This window comes from Apis laboriosa, unplaced genomic scaffold (genome assembly GCF_014066325.1).
Source record: "Apis laboriosa isolate Shangri-la unplaced genomic scaffold, ASM1406632v1 scaffold113_cov153, whole genome shotgun sequence".
Lineage (NCBI taxonomy): Eukaryota > Metazoa > Arthropoda > Insecta > Hymenoptera > Apidae > Apis > Apis laboriosa.
The window spans coordinates 1545568-1566860 of NW_025220892.1; the positions used below are offsets into that span (position 1 = coordinate 1545568).

Sequence of the window (21293 nt, forward strand, 5' to 3'; positions counted from 1 at the left end):
AATACACATGGAACAATTTGTACCTTTCAATTATAAATTGTTGCAAACAAAGTATAACATATACTAACTACTTATATATAAAATAGTAACTTACTAACAATATATATATATATATTAGATTTATTTTCACAAGATATTTCAAAGATAAATTTTTTGTTTTATAATAGATACATTTATAAAAATGATAAATTAAAATTACTAATAAGGAATTTTAACACTATATATTTTTTATAAATTATTTTTAAAAAATTTATTATAATTTTAGGGATTTTAAATAAAACATAGGGATATTTTTATTATAATATAAATAGATAGTTTCACCTGTGTAGTGAAGAAAGTAATAAATGTTTGAAATTAAACGTACCTTCGATAGAACGTTAAGAGTTTATCAAAAGAACATATTAATTTTAACTGCAATTATTTTCACAAACGTAAATAAATAATTATCTTTTTTTTATAAATCATGAAAGTATGGATTGAAATTTTATTGGAATGGGTAAATAATAATGATTAATAATTAAAAGTTTATAAGTAATTAATAGATAATTTTCAAATAAATTATTTTTAATTATATTATAATATAATTATTTAATTGGAATAAATAGATTGAATTTAATTGTATGGTAATGTAAAAATATTCTTAAGTATTTCTATTGTGAATGTAAAATGTTAATAAATTTTTATTTATAAATAAATTCATTATACGAACTTTAGTTTATTTTAACAAAATTAATATTTTCAGCTAAATTCTTTAGATGTATCAGAAACAATTATTAAAGATTTAAAAGATTTAAATAATGGAAAATTTTATAAAAAATTAATAGAATTATTGTAAGTAATTGTAATATTATTGTAATATTTTACATATTTTAAGTTTTCAATGAAATGTTATAAATTTATTATTACAATGTTATAAAACTTTTTTTAAAGAAGTAATCTATTCATATAATACATTAGAATATATTTATTTCATAAGTATTCATATATAAAATATTTAAGTAAAATATATTTTATTTTATAGTCAATGGAAAGGTATTAAAAATTGTTTAGATACAGAAAATATCATAATAAAATTTTTACAAGGTATGTTAATAGATTGCAAATATTATATATTTTGTATATATATATATATTTATAATAATATATATTATATATTTTTTATATTTTATAGATGAATATCCAAAATATAATTTTGATGATAAAAATTTGGATGAAATGGAACACATCTATATTGCATCATTATTTTTATTACATGTATCTCAAGAACCATTATTTTATCATCCAATGTGTATTAATTTGCAACATGAAACACAACTTAAAATTAAATCATTTCTTGAAATGATTATTCCATATGGAAAAAATATAAATAGAGAAATATTAAGAGAAATAATTACTGAAGTAGAAACTGATATACCAAAAACACCTATAACTCTAAGAAAAAAAACTCTTAAGGATTTTTTTAATTCTCCTGTAACATGGTCTGCTCAAACTCATAAATTATTGAATGAAAAAAATAAAGAATTGAGAATGTTGAAAACTGAATTAGAAGTAGAAAGATTTGAAAAAGCTGATTTACAGGAGGATTTACGAATTCAACAGAATAAAGTACAAAATCTACAAAAAAAATTAGAAGAAAAAACTGTGGAAATAAAAGCATTAAAAGAAGAAAAAATTAAACCAAATACACCACAATCTTGTAAAAAGAATAAAGATATAATAGATTATAAACAATATTATAAAAAAGAAATAGATCATTTAGAAGATCAATTAATACAAAAACAATGTGACATAGATAAACTTGAAGCAAATAATGATACTTTAACAAAAAAATTAACATGCATAGAAATGCAATGTATATATTTTAAAGAAAAAGTAGAAAATTATGAAAAATCTTTAGAAAATTTACAAATTCAAGGAGAAATTAAAGACAGAGAATTGATAAATTTAAGAATGACTAATGAAGAATTGCGCATTCATTTAAAAGAACTTAGTAAAACAGCATTTGAAGAACAAAGTTTTGAAATAGATGGAATAGTACCTCTACAGTCATCTTCAACATCTTTAAATACTAGTGAAGTTTTAAGTTCTGTAATTGATATTCAATTACAAGAAGCAAAAGAAGAATCTATTTCATTAAAGGCACAACTAGATGCAGTAAATGAAAAATTGGAATCCATAACTCAAGAATATGAAAATACAATACAATTTTTAAAAGAAGAGATGCAAATATTACAAAATAAAGAAACCAAATTAAATACTGTTATAAAAAAGTTGAATAATGAAATTGAGATTTTACAAAAAGAAAAAGAAACTTTAGTAAATCAAAATAAAAATTTAGAAATAGTATGTAATTCTCACAATGAATCATTGTCACATGCTGAAAAATTCAAAAATATATCAATCATGGAAATAAATACTTTAAAAGAAAAAATAAAAAATTTAGAAGAATCTTTAAACAATGAAAATATAAATAATATTAAATTACATACTGAACTTACACAACATAAATCACAAATACATGAAAATCTTGAATATATCCAAAATTTAAAAGAACAAAATAATTTATATAAAACTTCTATGGATTTATATAATGCAAATTTGAAAGAAATTATACTTCATAATTCAGAAACTAATTGCATGGAAAATAATTTAAATGATAAAACAATTACTGAACTTATAAAACATGTACAAATATTAATATGTAATTTTAATAAAAAATATACTTTGAAACAAATAGAAGTAGAAACATTAAATAATACAATAGCAGAAATTAAATTAAAGCTTGAAAATTCTCAATCACTAATATCTATATTAAAACAAAAAGATGAACAAAATATTATAGAAATATCAAAATTAAACGAAATTATCATAGATAATACAACAAAAATTAATGAATTTACTAGCATTATAGAAAAATATTCCAAAGAAATTTCATGTTTAAAAGATATTGAGTTGCAAAAACAAGTTTTAGAGAAAGATTTATATATATATAAAGAAAAAATAGATAAAAAAAATGCATTATTAAAAGCTTTTGTAATATGTATAAAATCTTTGAAAACAAATATCCAAACTCTTGAAACAGAATTTTATTCAATGAAAACAGATGTGTTAAATCAAATAAATGAATACCAAAAATACAATAAAGAAACAAATAAAAATATTTTAAATGCTTATAAAATATTATATACTAATTTTACTGAAGAACAACTTTGCAAATGTCAATTGAAAAATGAACTTACTGATAATAAAAAAATATTAGAAGATTATAAAAATGTTAATAATATATTAGAAAATGATTTAGTAAATCATAAGCAAATGATAAATCATTTGGAGACAGAATTAATATGTACTAAACAAAAATTAACACAATCTATACAAAATTTAGAAAAATTTGAAAAAACAAAAGAAGCATTTCAAAATCAATATAAAAATCTTAAATCTGAAAATGAAAAAAATTTATTTGATTTAAATAATATAAATGATAAATTTAGAAAATCTCAGCAAGAAGTATGTAATATATCAGATCAATTAAAATTGAAAGATAAGAGAATTCAGAATCTAATTGAAGAAATTACTTCTTTAAAATTAGAAAAAGAACATATAATACATTTACAGATGGGAGAAGAAACTAAGATGAAAAATTTTATAAAAGAACTGGAAACAAAATTACTAAAAAATCAATGTCATTTAGATCAATTAAATATAGAAGTGAAATTAAAACAAGAAACATTAGAATTTGTGCAAAATGAATTTGAAAATTTATCAAAAGAAACAATTGCATCTAAAATAAAATTAAAAGAAATAATTATGAATCTGCAGGAAGTAAGAAGCAATCAAGATGCAGTTTTAAAAACACAAGAGAAAACTTTAAAAGAAAAATGTTTACAATTAGAACAATTACAAAAAGAATTCAATGATTCAAAGGGAATAGTTTATAAACAACTTGAAAATAAAAAATTATTATGTCAAAGTCTTCAAGCTGCAAATTTTGAATTACAAACAGAATTTTATAAACAAACAAAAACGATAGAAGAATTGCAACAAATAATAAAAAAAGAAAGAGATGAGCTTAATAAAAGTAAGGAATATTGTAAAGTTGAAGATATAAAAAAATTAAAAATTATACAAGATTGTGAAAAATTACAACATTCCATAAATGATTTAAAATCAATAATTACAGAAGTAAATATAAAGAATGAAAATTTTTATGTTGATACTACATATAATATACAAAATATAAATAATGATGATAACATTGAAAATATTTTAAAAATTATAAAAACATCCATTAATGAAATACAGACATCACGTAAATTAATTTTATTTCTTTCAGACGAAAATACAAATTTAAATAAAACTTTAAAAAATCAAAAAGTAATTGTAGATAATTATGTTACAAAATGTGAAGAAATCAAATTGTTAAAAACTAAAGTTCAAGAATTAACTAATTTACAAGAAAAATATGAGCAATATGTAAATAATTTTATCGAGAATAAGAAATCATTAAAAGATTCTTTAAAAAATATTATAAAATCAAGAGAAGATCTGGATATATCTTTAAATGAATTAAAACAAAAATGGGATAATATATTAATAAAATCTAATAATGTTTTTATAATTGATAATTTTGTGTGTGATGAATTAAAGCATATACAAAATAAAAAAGTATATCTAGAAAATATATTATTTAAACAGCATATTTATCATTTTCAAAATATAAAACCTTTACAAAATATTTTATGGGATTCATTTTTATGGTCTAAACAAAAAATAGAAGATATTTATTTGAAAACAAAAAGTGAACAAACAATAAATATTTCATCAGATATTTTCTCTAATGAAAAAACAATAATAGAAGCAGAATTACATAAAAATAAAACATTGCAAAAAGATATTGTTCAATTACAGAATGAAATAGATGATTTTTCAAAATTAATTATTTCTTTTGAAAACAATTTTAAATTTAATGAAATAAAATTCCAATCTGAATTAGAGAAAAAATTACAGTTGCAAATTAATAAATTAAAAGAAGATAAAAGTAATTTAGAAAATAAATTAGATTGTACATGCATAAAAAATGCAAAATTGGAAGACGATATTGATGAACTTAGCAATAAAATACAAGAAATGAAAATATCATTAAAGGAAGTAGAAGAGTTAAATAAAGAATTAATACAATTAAAAGAACAAAATTCAAAATTACAAGAAGAAAAGAATGAATTATGCAAGCGACCAAAAAAGGAGGATATTGATAATCAATTAAAAGATATTCATGATAAATATAAAATTAAAGTAGATGAAATTAAACAAAATATGGTAGGCATATTAATATTTTTATATATTTATATTTTTGCAATTATTATAATTATTTTATTTCTGTAAAAAAATATTATAGAAAACAGCATATAATGAACAAATAACAAAGCTAAATAAAGAACAAGAACAATGCGTACAGGAAAGATTGGAATTACTACAAAAAAAAATGGAATTACAATGTCGCAAACAAGCAGATGAATTAAATAAATACAAAGCTCATGTTGCTAACATGAGTTCACAGCTTTGGAATGTTGGAGAGAAATTATTAAATGAACAGCAAGAAAAGGAAAAATTACAAAAGAAATTAACTGAATTGAAAACTAAATATCAAGATTTGGATCAAAAACTCGTTTCTTTAAAAGAATATAAAAATTTAAAGTAGAATTAATTTTATAGCATTAATGATTAAAAATTATTTTATTTTTTTATATATTTTATAGATATCATCTAAATTTTTTTTAGATGTGAAAAAAAAGATTTATTAGGAGAAAATAAAGATATTTTACATAAAATTTCAATAATAGAAGAAAAAACAACATATGAAAGAAAATATAGTATTAGGAATATACAAACAATGGGTAATGTATTTAATGCAGAGGATGAAGAAGGAGAAATATTTGATAATATTTATTTAGGTAAATTAAAAACAATTTATTAAAAAATTAATTTTAACTTATTTATTTTACTAATGAAATTAAAATTATCAGCTGATATAAAAGATGATAATTCTTCATGCGGCATTGATACAGATAGATTATCTATTTTGAAAAAAAGAAATGCTCTTTGCAAACCTCATTTAAAATCATCTTATCCAGCGGAAATGCAATTTCATCCTCTACCATTTACAGAAGAAGAAATTAAAGTAAGTAATTTTTATAATATGTATATTCAGGATACTTCATATAACTGGATCAAGTTGTAAATCTGAAATATAACATGAAATATAAAAAACTTAAATTTAATAAAATGATTTTAAATAGTGTATGATTTAATGCATATGTGTATGTAAAGTTGGAAATTTTAAATTGAATATTTTAAAGATTCTAAATTCTAAGATTTACTATTATTTTCTTGGAACTATTTATATAATTATTTATACTATACATCATTTTTTATTTTTTATATAAAAAGATTTAAAATCTTAATTTTATTTTTGTAAAATTTGTAGAAAAAGCTAATTGCATATATGTTTTCCTTGTATTTACAATATATAATAAGTTTTATAAAAATGAAGTTATCATATCTCTTAAATTAATAGTTTTTAAATATAATTATTTCAATACTAGTATAAAAATAAAAAATGAATCAATTGTTATATTATAAAGACATATTAATCAATTAAAAATAAAGATATTGAATTGTGATATTCAAATTTTCGAATTGACTTTTACAATATATACATACATCATATTATATTCAAAATCATTTAATTTTCATTAATCATTTATCTATTGAAATCTATTTTTATTTAATTTATCTAATTTAATCTATTTTAATCTATTGAAATTTTTTTTTTCTAATTTAATCTATTGAAATTTTTTTTTTTATTTTTTTATCTAATTTATTTAATTTATTTATCTATTTAACTTATTTATTTTATCTAATTTAATCTATTGAAATTTTTTATTTTTTATGTTTCAAAATCATAAATAATTCAAATTATATATATTGTAATTATAATTTTGAATTCATTCTATTTTATTAATTTTACTTTTGTGTGCGTGCGTGCATACGACAAAAAAGATAGCACGTACGCACGCACAAACACATAATTAATATATATATTATTATATATATAATACATAATTAATATATTTAATTAATATATATATAATATATATTATTATTTCTAATTTAATTTAATTATAGTCAGGTTCAGTTCCAGATGAAATATTTAATGATAGTTTAAGTCAAAGTTTACTTCCTGAACAAAAAACTAAGAAAAAAGATAGAACACAGGTATGTTTAATATTCAGATAATAAAAAGTTAATATTTTTTATAATAATTTTGATAAAAATAAAAACTTATAACTTCTATCATGTGTTTGATGAAAAAAAATATATAATAATTAGATATATATAGATATATTACTATGAATTAATTAAATTTATATACAAATATATTTCCTTTTTAATCTATTTGTTATAATTAAAATTCTCATTATTTTTCAATTTTTTCAATTATAATTTATTTTATAGACATCATATAAAAAACCTGGTCCTCCAACTCCTAGTAAAAATGGAGGGAGATTATCATTACAGGTATATAATAAATGAAAATAGTATATCTATATTACAAAATTAATACTTAATCTGAAATTTTCTGATCTTTTTTTTACATAATTAAAAATTGAAGGGTAATGAATTAAGAAGTCCAAGTTCAAGAATATTAAGAGAAAGAAACAAAGATAGAGCAACGACTACGCCACGCACATTGAAAAATTTATTCCTTTCACGACGTCAAGATGAAGTAAGTCATTAATATCATTTAAAAATAACATATTAATTTAACTTCTTTTATTTAACTTCATTTAATAATATAATACAAAATTTTATATAATTTATGTAAATAATAAATTATATTTTTTAATATTTTAGAATGTTATTGTTACACCAAGAAGTCGTAGAAGAAGTAGCATTTTCCGTAAATATCGTAATGTAAATGATAGATAAGTAATCATATATGTAATATAAAATATTTACTAACAATAATTAATATTAATTGTAAAAAAATGTATTTTCTTTATGCTTTTCACATCAGATTATATAATAATTGTATAATAGTAAAAGTAAAATATAATATAATAATAAAAAGTGTAGAATATAACAGGAAAAGGATAATTTAAATAAGCAAATAGTATACAAAAAATATTTATCTTTCTTATATTATTTAGATAATTATTAAATATGTTATAATAACAATAATATTTAAGAATTTTATATATCGAGAAACATGAAAAGTATTGTTTATTATGTTTATTATATTTAGTAAATTCAAAACAAGATATGTAACTTTGATTAATGAAAATAATAATTTAAAAAATGCAGTAAACTTTTAAAAAATGTAACTTAATAATGAATTTGTCGTATATATATAATTTTAATTGTGATATCATTTGAAACTTACACAATATGACATGTGTTATAAACGTATCACAAATCATTTCCTTTTAGAATAGTTTTATCTTGAATGAATGTATTATTATTTATCATATTTTATTCGGAATCAGATTCCTGTAACAAAAAATCTTTTATTAAGGAAATTATAATCAAATAAATATACATCAAATAGATATGTTAAATTTTTATAATATTGTATAAAATTACTTGTTATAATATTAATATAACAATTGAATATTTGATAATACAAGATTCATTTTATTAATAGTTGAATTTTTGACTAATTTTATATTTTTTAATAATATAATATTTTTAACTTTATGTTGTAATTAGATTATTAAAAAAATTTATCGAAATTTTGAAGCTAATCTTCAATAATTTTTTTAATTAATATATATAATTTAATTATATATATTAAATTATATTATTATTAAAATAAATAATAATAAATAATAATTAAATATTATAATTAAACATTAATTTGTGATAATTCTAATATTACAAATTAAAAATTATTGTTATTGTTATTGTTAACTTACCATATATTGTCCTTCTACATAACGACCAGAATTCCTAGAAGTTCTTCTTAACTCTCTTGGCTCTATATTATCTTGACTTCTTCGTCTAAAAGAGAAAATAAGAAATTATTATAAATATATGTAATTTCAAAAAATATCTAAATTTTTATAAAATTTAAAATTTATAAATTTAAAAATTTATCATACTTACGATCTAGATTGGATTTGCAATGTCTTAAGTTTATTATCTATATCTTGAGAAGGACTGGTTGATGCATCTTCAATAATTGTTGTTGGAGAACTTTGCATCTGTGTAGTTTCATTTGTTTCATAAAAGCCAGCTGCTCTAGATCCACGAGTTATTGATATTTTATTAACAGTTAATCTGAAATAAATATTTAAATTAATAGTACTATAAAGAATATATACATATAAATTTATTTTATGAATGGACATTTCTCTATTTAAATAAAATCACTTTGTGCATATATTTTACAAAATATTACAAAATATTTTACAAATTTAATCCTTTTAATAATAAATAAATATAAGTTTGTAATCTAAGTTTGATCTATTTTTATGACTAAAAAGAAATAATGAAATGTAACTACTCACTGATGTTTCCTTGGACCACGTTTCTTCTTGTATTTACTGAAAGAAAAAGTTTTTATTGATGGAAATATATTGGAATTAATATCATAAATAAAGGGACAAAAATTTATGTTAAATAACTTTGAAGTCTCACACTCATCTTTCATATAATATGAATATATGTATATATTATGAAATTTCACATGTGTACATATATATTAATATATTTAATTATATTGAAGAAACGATGAATTATCCAAATTAAGTATACAGAATTAACCCAAATATTAATAAATCAAATATCTAAAAACATTTTTATAATATTGTAATGATAATAGAGAACGGCGTGTTAAAAAATATAAACTATAAAAATCCGATATTCAGCAGGAAATGTGAAACAATGGGTTAATTCTGTCACATTTCCTGCAAATTTTGATAAGGAAAAAGTTCTATAAAAAACAGCATTACTTATTTACTATTATAAGATTATATATTATAAGATTAAAAATTTTGATAACAGGATTAGGAATTCATAGGAAAAGAGGGTATTATTTCAATTAATATCACATATTCATTATATCTATTACCAATTTGTATATTATCAATATATAAACAGAATACAAAGTATTTTAAACTTACTTGGTTTTAAGTTCAACAGAACACACATCGTTCTCTATGTATTTTTTGTCAGGTGTTCCAAAAATATTTATATTTCATAATATCATTTTTCATTTTTTTATCTTATTTTCCTTACACTAGTTTATAGAAGATGAGTTCTTTAGTAGTCAAATTAGGCACCAAGAATAACAGATTTCATCAATTCCTCACATAACATTTGTTTTTTACATATTTAAGTATGTGTTTGATATTTAATTTGATATTTTGATAATGTTACATATAATTCCTTACACTAGTTTAAAAGTTGATTTTAAAACAGGCACCAAGAATAATAAACCTCATTAATTCCTTATACAATTTTTGTCCCTTATATGATTATAATATATTATAGATTTTGCTAAAAACTCTAAGTCTTAGCTTGAATAACGATCAGGTAGCCTGCAACAAGCGATTCATAAAAGATTACTACTCATGCAAACATAACAATTTTTAATTTAGATAAAGATGCCAAAGATATTTATTAATAAATTAAGCATTAACATGCAATTAAGTTACAAATGTATAAAAAATAAAAGAGAATACATATATTAGAAATTATTTTATTCTTAAGAATTTATAATTTTATAAAGGGGCAAAAAAAAAAGTAAAATAAATATGCTTATATATTACATTTCAAATTATATAACAAATAAATAAAATAATAATATCTTTGTATAAAATATATTTGTATATAAATAAAATAATTTTATAATTTTGAATAACTGACATATTTAAAGAATATCTTTTATACTTTTAATTCTCAATTTTAATAATATATTTAATATGATCAATGAAATACATTACAAAGCAGAATAGAAAATTATATTTAAATGTAATTTTTATTAATAATTAAATTATATATAATTTTAGGATTTGTTAATACAAAAGCATAATATTACTAATAATACTAAAAGAAATGTATACATCATATGTGCATCAAAATCTACATAAGCGTGTAAATGTAATAGATAATTGCAATATATTCTATAACTATAGTAAAATATTTATCATTCATAGCATAAATCTATTTTAAAAGCAATAAAGCGTGTTGCAATATACATATAATTATAGATTAACTTCATTATAAATTTTTATAAAGAATCATATATAGGAACTACTTGCAAGTACATAAATATTCAATTTCTGTAATTATTTTAGCATATATTATTCTGTATTAATTTGATATAAATACCTAACTTACCCGGAAAATTCATGATCAGAACCTTCTTCAGGCTCATCTGCTTCTTCTTCTTCTGCAAACATTTTAAATAATTACAAATATAATACAAAAATAATTATAATACAATTATTAATATTTTTTTCAAAAGAAATTTTGAATTTCGAATAATGAATAATATTATATTTATTTATATACCAGCTAAATGATCCTTTTTACGTCTTGTATATGCACGTTTACTTGTTACTGGAACTTGATCTGTTTCACCATGTAATAAGCTGTTCCTATATAAAAGTAAAGGTTGCCAATCCTCTCCCCGTGAGGACGGCATTCCAGCTTGTAATCTTCTATCAAGAAAATTTAATCTATAACAAATACATATAAAATAAATTTAAAAAATCACTAAAATTATTAAAATAAAAAATATATTAATAAAAAGTTTTGATAATAAGTTTGATAAATAGAATTGAACCTACACCACTCTTTTATCTTGTTTAAGAAGTTTATTCGTAAATTCAGATAAAATTTCAAGAAAAGATAAATTAGGTGGTGGTCCTGTAGGATCTTGTTCAATACCATCTGGTGGTGTAATTGCAAAAAGAACACCTGCTCGATGTAAAGCAGTAATTGCCTCACGATTTTTTACTGCATCTAAGCCAAATGACAAAGCAAATCGTTTTGCAAGTTCCTAAAAATATTAATATTTATATTTCAATATATATTTAATTATAAAAAAATTATATATATAAACAAACCTTAATTGCAGTAAATTCTTCACTATTTCTATTAACTTTTCCTTTCTCTGCTACTATTTCATTATATAAAATATTTAAACTATGTTGCATAGTTAAAGCACAATTTGTTTTATTAATATCTCTTGCTTTTCCTAATGTAGTTTTAATAATATCACCATAATCATTGTAATATTTCACATAATGTTTAAAAACATCAGCTGCTGCTTTTGTGGGTATCATGTTATATACAATTAACTTACAATAACCAGCTAAAAAATTTCTTCTTTTATGTAATTCTTCAATTTTTGAATGTTCATCATGTTCATCTAAATATATTGCATATATTTTATTATTAAAGTCAAATTTTGTAAAATATATATATTCGACAAATTAATACTGACATACCATCTTCTTCTTCAAAAAATACATATTCTTCTATAAATCGATTAAGCATATTTTGCATTGCTTGATCAGGTTCATATACTAATTGATGCATTAAAGGATTAGAATGTGTTGTTAATTGATTACAAAATACTACTAATAAATCACATATTGTATTGTATGCTTCTTCTCTCAAAATAGGTGGAAATGGCTAAAATAAAATTAACAAATATTATATATCATTAATACATTAAAAAAAAATATAAAAATAATGTAATTACCGCGCCATTTACATCACCACTGACAAAATAACGCATAGAACCCATAAAAGAATGTAAACGTTCTTTTAATTGTCGACATTCGTCTTCGCCTCGATTTCCAGAATCTGCAGCTTCCATAAGATGATTTTGTCCCCATAAAATTGCAAAAAAACATGCACTTATGCAATATTTAACTGCTTCATGTGGTAAGCATCTATAATGAAATATTTATATTTTTACAAATAAAATTTTCATATATGCAAAATATATAATATTATTACTTGGATGGATCTTTGGCATCTTCAATATCTTTATATAAAGAATCCCATATTCCCCATGGATTCATATTATGACAAGAGTAAAATATTGAAACTTTTTTTAAAGATTGTACAACATTGAAAATTTCATCTTCATCTGGTTCTTCATCTCCTTCTATTAAATTTCTGTATTCATCTATAGCTTCTTTATATTTATTTACAATAGAATCAATTAATGTTGATCGCGCTACGTCACACCTATTTAAAAAAATATAAAATAATAAATATTCTTTTAAGAAATTTTCATTATATACAATGAAAAACATAAAATTTTACCTGGTAAAAATAGCATGTCCTTCTATACACATATGTTCCAATGTTTTTGCAACTGTATCTAAAACTTCAGTATCGTGCATTTTTTCTACAATTGTATGAATTTTATTCAATAATGAATCCAAATTTTGCTCTTGTCGAGATTTTGTATAAATATCTAAATCAAAATATTGAGGAATAGCAAGTAAATTTGCAAGTTTTTCAGGATCTGCTCGATATTTATCAAGTAAAAGAGGTAGTGTTTGTATAAAATGTTCTGTCAACCGTTGTTTATCATCATGAACTTGTTTCATTTCTTTTGCTGATAAAATTTTTCTAGTTGGTCCTCGACCAACGGGAGCTTCGCCTATTTTAAAAATTAAACAAAATGTATTATAATTATAATTAATATAACAACATTTTATATATTTAATTTTTATTTACCTGTAGCAGCTTGTTTTATACAACAAACCATTAATTCAATCAAAGATGTTTCTTTTTGATTATCTAAAGTTTCTTCTTCAGGTCCAGCTTCTTCTAATAATAAGTCTGTCATACATTCCCAATCTTTCATCATTTGATTCGTTTCAATTAAAGAATCTACCAAATATGCTCCATGTTCATGAAGTTCAGATTCAATAAAAAATAGAACAAGATCTCGAATAAGAGGAGTATTTGGCAAACGTTTTTTTCCACGTTTAGTTTTCACACCTGCTACTGCTTCATCATCAGGGCGAAATAGCCGTTCATTTAAAAATTCACCTGCTGCCTGTGCAACTGCACGATGTGATGAATAAACAAGTTCATATACATGTTCACAATCTTTATCAGTAAGAATTTCTCTATGATGTTTTAAAATTGAAATAACAAGTTTAACTGCTTGTACTGCTACATCATATTCTTTATCCAATGTCATGGCAACAATTCTATCTTTAAATTTACTAGTAAAAAGTTCAAGTTTAGTTTTCAATTCTTCTGATGCATATAGTGGTTGCAAAGCTTGAAGACATTTTAGTCGAACTTCACCAACTTTATCATGTAATGTCCAACCTAAAAAATTATGATAAATTTATATAAATATTGCAAAATATTTTTATAAATTCATAATGTAACAAAATTATATTACCTATATATTTTAAATAAGAATCATCTAAAAAATTTTGATGAAATTTTTTCATCCATACTCCTATTTCTGCCATACAAATTGCGCGAATTTCTGGTAATGTATCTCTGTAACGATGTACAAATACAGATTTAAACATATATGTAAGCATATTTTTTATCTCATCCATATTTTCTTCAAGTTCTTTTCGTTTGGCCATTAATGATTCTAATCTATCTGCAGCTCTTTTTTCTCTAGCTTTTTGTCTTTCAGCTTCATATTGCCGTTGTGTATTATCTAAATTTATTGATACAGTTAAAGCAACATCTACTAATGCTGTCATGAGTTTCATAGCTATAAATAGTAAAATATATTAATATTTCAAATAAAAATTATTTCATGTATATAAATTTGATTATATATAAATATGAATATAAATACATATCTTACCCGCAAGTGTAGCAGTATGTCTAAAAGCTCTTACTTGTGAATCTGAAAGACCAGTTAATAATGAAATTACATTATCCATCAAAAATTGATCATAAATGATTGAATATTGACATTGTCGAACTAAAATTTGAACAAATTCACAAAAATTTGCACGAAATTTTTTCCATTGTTGACCAGTCATTATCAATGGATATTCTCCACTTTCCTATATTATAATAAATTATTATAATAAATTGTAATTTGAATGTAAAAATTAATTATTTACAAAAAATATTATTGACATACTTCATCAAATTCTTCAGTCATTTTACGAATTATTGCTACATGTTCCATTGTTGTTTGCATTTCAGATGTGATACGTCCTTTACATCCACTTGCATTGATAAAAAATTGCATTAACATAAGGAGAGCATTTTCTCTATTACTTTTATACTTTTCTATCCAATCATCAACAATAGTCTAAAAGAAAAGAATATATTCATATGTGTGTGTATATATATATATATATATATATATATATATTATATTTATAAATATATAATATATATATATATTATATTTATAAATATATACAAATATATAATATTATATCTATAAATATTTACAAATTTATATATTTATCATGATAATTTTTTTAATTCAAACATTTGATACATTTTTTCGAACATGAGTGAACATCAACATACAGTTAATGAAGACCGATTGTTTCTAATGACATAATAAAGACTAGCTTCATCTTCTAAACTATGTGAATGATGTGTTCGTTTTCCACGTCCTCGTCCACTACTTCCTCTTCCTCTACTACTACTAATAGTTGGAATATAATCTGTATCTATTTCTTTATATTTTGGTTGCTGTATTGGTCCTCCTATAAAAAATCACTAATCAAAAATATAATAAAGTAATATATTTTGAATCATACCACGTAATCTAGCTCGTGTATTTCTTGTAATCCTCATATTAGTTGGAGTTGCTGGTGTCATAGGTTGTTCAAATTGGGATTGATTTTCAAAACCTATTTGTTCTTGATATTGTGGTTGTGATGTATTTGGAGAACTATAGCTTTCAGATGAATAATGTTCAGGGCTAAACAAATACAGTTAATTATAATATATTCTAATTTTTTATTTTTTAATAAAATAATAATGTGTATATCTAAAAATATATATACTAAATATATATTTAAAAATATATATTAAAAATATTAAATATTTAAATAGATTAAACTTCGTGTTAAGAAGGCACCAAAAATTTTTAACCGATTTTTACATTTTTTTGAATATTTGAGTATTTAATGAATAGGATCAAAAAATATTATTCTTAAGTATAAAAAATTATTCATTTTAAAATGTATATATTTGAAAATTAAATGTAATATATAACTTACTATGACACCATGTTGACTTCATCCATAGTCCGTCAAACGAATAGAAACAGTAGCTGTAAACATATGCACGTGATGACCATTTAGGCGGGACAGAAACTTTAGAATGCATTATCATTAAAAATTAGAAAAATTTTAGCCATTATATATAAAAAATGCTATAAAAAACGCACACATAAAAATCAATATTTTATTAAAATATATATTTTAGTATTTTGCATTAATTCTTCTTCGTTCATTCAATTTCTCAGCACAGTTACTAGATAAGCATTCGATTATAATACCGGATTATGGATTACTACAAAATATACTACAAAAATGGATACTACAAAAATATATATGTAAATTGTGTCCAACGAAACGAGTCAGGAAATATAAATAAAACCACGTATCAAAATCTAGGGAAAAAAGATTATCCTTACAATATTAAAATATTATAAAATAAAAAATTATTTTTTCCATTAAAATATTAATTTTTTTATTATACTATAACATTATTTATTGTATATAAATATAAATAATTTATATTAAATATAACATAATAAATATAAACAACACAATAATGTACATAAATAATAAATGAATATAAATAGATAATTGTTTAATAATGGCTAAAATTCATGAATATCATAACATAATTTATATAATAATATTCAGATATCAATAGTTTGTCAAAATATTAAAATTGCAAGTTTTGTAACTAATTTGTTTTTATCCTAACTTGTTTCGTTAAACAGAGTATCGAATGATATATTACATTATATTATACACATTTTAAAAATAAGCACAGTCACCTGTAGTTGAAAGTGTTTAGAGATTTTTATTACAAATAGATTTATCGAATAAAAAATTCTAGTAAAACAATAATATTTGATTTATGACAGTTTTTTAACTTAACTGTTTCAATGCAAATCTTTCTTAATTTCTTTTTCTTTCATGTGATATAGTTTTTTATTTGTCGTTTATGTTATGCCCTTATTGGTTAATACAACTTATATTCTGCAATCTTACTGTATTAGATATAGAGAATTGAAATCGAACATAACATCTTTTTATGTGCTTCTTGCTATTGTTTATTATAAAATAGACTATTTTATAAAATGAAAATTTATCGTGAGATTTACAGAGAATTATAATAACAAAAAATAAATGTTAGTTTGTAGGATTATTAAAAAAAAAATATGGCCATATAAGAAATATACTTAGAATATTATAAATTCTTTGAATTTTTCTTTTTTTCTCAAATTTTATATATATAAGTATTTCAGATTTTTGATTATATATGTATATTTATATGTAGTGTTTAAATATTAGAATAAAATTAATTTATTTACTTTACTTTTTTAATTATTATTTATTAAAATTATATAACACTTATTTTAGAACTACTGATGAAATCATTTATGTATGTGTGTGTGTGTGTGTGTGTGTGTGTGTTACTCTTCTACATTATTTTCAATTTATTCTTTTATTTAAAGAAAAAGCAAGCTATTAAATCTATTATTAAATCTACTATTAAATAAATTATCACTTTGAATTTTGAAAAAGTTAAATTATTAAATACATTTATTTTATAGTATAGTATAGTATAGTATATACTTTATTAGTATAGTATATACTATATATAGTATATATATATATAAGTATAGTATATACTTTATAGTATAGTATATACTTTTATAAAAAAGTAAAAGTGATTTATTTTAAATTTGTAAAAAAATCTCTGATTCAAAATAATTATAGAATTGTAAAATATATTTTTATGATAATATACTTTAAATATTAATAATATATTATAAATATTTCTATAGCATTATATTTTAAATTATATTTAAATAATAAATTTAAATAATAAATTATATTTTAAATTATATTTCTATAATTTAATCACAAATTTATTAAAATTTTAATTATTTTGAATAAAATTGAAAATATATTAATAGAATCTTATAAATACATATTAATATAACTATAATTTATCTTATGTACGAAAATATATAGATACATATATGTATAAATATATATTAATATATAAATATAATATATGTAAATATGTAGATATTATGTATTAATATATAAATATAAGCATTAGTTGTTTGTCAAATAAAATAAAAATAAAACAGTCAAAAATAAAATAAAACTGATTATTTTTTATGTATATTTAAATCATATTTGAATTAAATTTTCTTTATTTTATTGAAATTACAAATCGTATATGCTTACTACGCAAAAGACAATCTATTATCACTAGTAAAATAATCCATGGTTAACGGTCTTTGTGTGGGGATGGGAGGCGTGACTAAAGATAAAGTTATCAAATCACGTCAGAGATCCGTCACAAAATATAAACGAATTTTGAAATAGTACTTGTACTTCGTTAAATTCAACTCTTGAACGTAAGCACTTTCTCTGTGATTTGTCAAAAATACAATGGATACATATGAAAGTGTATTACTCGTGAAATCTGAAGTATTTGTATTTAAAATACCACCAAGGTCAACGAATAGGGGTTATCGGTACGATTGATTCTTTTTGACAGCGTTTTTCTCTTTAATTTTATGACAAGTAATTTTTAACAAGTATGCAAAAATATATTTAAACGTGACATTGCTATTTAAAAAAATTCATATATTTGTTATTAATTTTTGTTGTAACATATATATAAATGTAAAAGTTATACCGGAAATTGTTAAAAATGTAATACTATTTTATATATTGAATATAAAATATTTTTAATTTGTACTGTTAATATTATATTAAAAAAATTTAATTTTAAATTTTTAAGCTTTATAAAAAAAATCCAATCAAATATTAAGTATTTAAAATATAATATATATTTCAGTTTTATTAAATATAAATTTCTTTGTATTAAAATAAATAAATTTATTCATAATATGTAAAAATACTGATTAATGTAATTTAATAAAAAGAAATATATTACTTTTTAATATATATTATATTTTAGTGCAGCTGATTGGAATCTTCAAGAACCTACATGGACTGGACGTATGCGTTTAGTTTCTCAAGGAGATTCAATTACTATAAAATTAGAAGATAAAGTTACTGGAGAATTATTTGCAAAGTGTCCAATTGAACAATATCCAGGAATTGCAGTTGAACCAGTTACAGATTCTTCTCGTTATTTTGTTCTAAGAATTCAAGATGATAATGGAAGATCAGCTTTTATTGGTGTTGGATTTCTAGATAGATCTGATAGTTTTGATTTAAATGTTGCTCTTCAAGATCATTTCAAATGGCTCAGAAATCAAGAACAAATAGAAAAAGAAAAGGATAAACCAAAACAAGAATTAGATCTTAGATTTAAAGAAGGAGAAACAATAAAAATAAACATGAAAATTACTGTAAGATTTTTTCATTTTTCACTTTAAATATTACTATAAATATTTAAAAATTCAATTATATAATAAATTATATATTTCACACAATTATACAATATAATTTTTATATTTATGATACATAGAAAAAAGATGGTACAGAAGTTTCTACTAAAACAAAACAACGTACCAATACAAATTTGGGTTTACCACCTCCACCAGGTGGTGTAAAAATTGCTCCACCACCTGCAAAAACTCCAACCTCATCTCCTGCACACAAACCTATTCAGAATCAAACTCAAACAAGTTCTGAATGGGGAGAATTTGCTAGTGCATCACAACAATCTCAAACTCAACAGTCAACAGTGGGAAATGCCGGTTGGGTTCAATTTTAATTTACAGGTGTATTAAAATTTAATATAGCAATATTGTAGTATCATAGTGTATGTGTGTGTGTGTGTGTGTGTGCGCGCGCGCGCGCTCGTATGTATGTGTGTATAATGATAATAAAAAATATATATATATACAAATATATATATATATAAATATATATATACATTTAATTTATATATTCACTGTTACATATATATATTAACATAAGTGCATGTTGCATATAAATACCTTTTAAGGGTAATTATTGACAAAGATGTTTCTATGTACATAGTCAATGAATATATATACTTTACTATATTATGATATAGTATTTTTTTTTTTAATTTGTTTTTTGATTCAAATTATGAAATAATTTATATCTAAAAAAATTTCATTTGAATTACTATGTAATAAATTTTTTTTAAAAGTTAAGTAAAATATATATTTCATATTCATATTGTAATTTTTGAAGCATTAAGATAGATTAAAAAATATAATTAATATTTAATTTTCGTTACTATATTTCTTATTATTATATCACAAATATTAAATAATCTACATATTATATTTTTTATTTAAATAAACAAAATATATAAAATATATGAAATAATTCATATATTTTATATAAATAGTTAACGAATAAGTTTTTTGTCTTATACAAATTAAAAAGAAAAAAATTGAACAATAAAAAGTATATATAATAAATAAAAATTAATATAAGTTTAAAATATCAAATAAAATAAAATATTATTAATAACAAAAAATTGTATTAATAATATAATTATTGAATATAAAATATACTAAAAATATTTTCAATATTTTCTATTGCATGGATACATTCTTTGTGAAAACCCTTAAAGGAGTATGAATTAAATTGTGGTACAGTCTTGATTAGTATTAGTTTTTGGTATTTGTACATAAAGCAGAAATTATGCAAATGTACGGCCTAATTTTCTGGATGTGTTAGATTTTTAGATATTTTGATTTTGCATTAATAAATAATTTTTATTATTATGTTATTATTTAATTATATTATGAAACATATGATCTTTTTATGTATTCTTTTAACTTTAAAAATAATATATTAAAGATTTATTTTATGTTAATATTAATATAATTTTTCTTAAATATCTTTATTAAATAGATAAAAATTTGGATTAAACTTCTTTTTGTTGCATTCAAAATATTTGGATCAATTTTTATATCTTATATAAAAATTAAATATAATTAAATATATCTTATATTCGATAAATAATCTGAAAATTTAACTTTAGAAAACTGATTTTAAAATATATATATATAAAATATAGTTTATATATTTGATATA

General features: G+C 20.5%; 3 protein-coding genes across 8 annotated transcripts; 2 read left to right on the top strand and 1 right to left on the bottom strand.

The window, feature by feature from the left end:
• The first annotated feature begins 463 nt into the window (after nt 1–463).
• Nucleotides 464–8080, top strand: LOC122716164 (uncharacterized protein PFB0765w). The gene is made up of 11 exons (XM_043939013.1): nt 464–496; nt 743–831; nt 1022–1083; nt 1172–5316; nt 5396–5694; nt 5779–5951; nt 6024–6178; nt 7186–7275; nt 7516–7578; nt 7673–7786; nt 7915–8080. Exons 1-11 carry the CDS (start codon nt 464–466, stop codon nt 7987–7989), a joined length of 5298 nt encoding a protein of 1765 aa, XP_043794948.1. The 3' UTR covers nt 7990–8080.
• On the bottom strand, nt 5979–17398 carry LOC122716173 (cohesin subunit SA-1). 6 transcript variants are annotated; one of them, XM_043939041.1, is made up of 21 exons: nt 17158–17398; nt 16263–16315; nt 15798–15961; nt 15562–15743; nt 15161–15334; nt 14876–15080; nt 14450–14779; nt 13768–14373; nt 13348–13690; nt 13036–13269; nt 12776–12968; nt 12519–12705; nt 12135–12439; nt 11856–12067; nt 11578–11744; nt 11404–11455; nt 9570–9605; nt 9166–9339; nt 8976–9060; nt 8444–8550; nt 5979–6240 (listed from the first exon to the last, which is right to left on the bottom strand). In XM_043939041.1, exons 2-20 carry the CDS (start codon nt 16286–16288, stop codon nt 8533–8535), a joined length of 3693 nt encoding a protein of 1230 aa, XP_043794976.1. In that variant the 5' UTR covers nt 16289–16315; nt 17158–17398; the 3' UTR covers nt 5979–6240; nt 8444–8532. The 6 variants fall into 6 exon arrangements, with proteins under 6 accessions (XP_043794976.1, XP_043794968.1, XP_043794960.1 ...); XM_043939033.1 differs by having other exon boundaries at nt 17054–17398; XM_043939025.1 differs by lacking the exon at nt 17158–17398 and adding an exon at nt 16433–16517.
• A 1158-nt stretch (nt 17399–18556) lies between these two features.
• Nucleotides 18557–20227, top strand: LOC122716217 (NECAP-like protein CG9132). Its single transcript, XM_043939098.1, has 3 exons — nt 18557–18775; nt 19225–19621; nt 19741–20227. Exons 1-3 carry the CDS (start codon nt 18690–18692, stop codon nt 19987–19989), a joined length of 732 nt encoding a protein of 243 aa, XP_043795033.1. The 5' UTR covers nt 18557–18689; the 3' UTR covers nt 19990–20227.
• The last annotated feature ends 1066 nt before the right edge of the window (nt 20228–21293 follow it).

Excerpts from the sequence above, each read along its gene's own strand:
- LOC122716164 (XM_043939013.1), top strand. The coding sequence starts at position 464 with ATGAAAGTATGGATTGAAATTTTATTGGAATGG. Across the intron at positions 832-1,021 it reads AAAAAATTAATAGAATTATT|TCAATGGAAAGGTATTAAAA; the intron begins GTAAGTAATTGT and ends TTTATTTTATAG. Across the intron at positions 5,317-5,395 it reads ATGAAATTAAACAAAATATG|AAAACAGCATATAATGAACA; the intron begins GTAGGCATATTA and ends AAAATATTATAG.
- LOC122716173 (XM_043939041.1), bottom strand. The coding sequence starts at position 16,288 with ATGGATGAAGTCAACATGGTGTCATA. Across the intron at positions 12,440-12,518 it reads ATTTTTTGAAGAAGAAGATG|ATGAACATGATGAACATTCA; the intron begins GTATGTCAGTAT and ends CAATATATTTAG. Across the intron at positions 12,068-12,134 it reads AAGAATTTACTGCAATTAAG|GAACTTGCAAAACGATTTGC; the intron begins GTTTGTTTATAT and ends TAATATTTTTAG.
- LOC122716217 (XM_043939098.1), top strand. The coding sequence starts at position 18,690 with ATGGATACATATGAAAGTGTATTACTCGTGAAATCTGAAGTATTTGTA. Across the intron at positions 18,776-19,224 it reads TCAACGAATAGGGGTTATCG|TGCAGCTGATTGGAATCTTC; the intron begins GTACGATTGATT and ends ATTATATTTTAG. Across the intron at positions 19,622-19,740 it reads AAATAAACATGAAAATTACT|AAAAAAGATGGTACAGAAGT; the intron begins GTAAGATTTTTT and ends TATGATACATAG.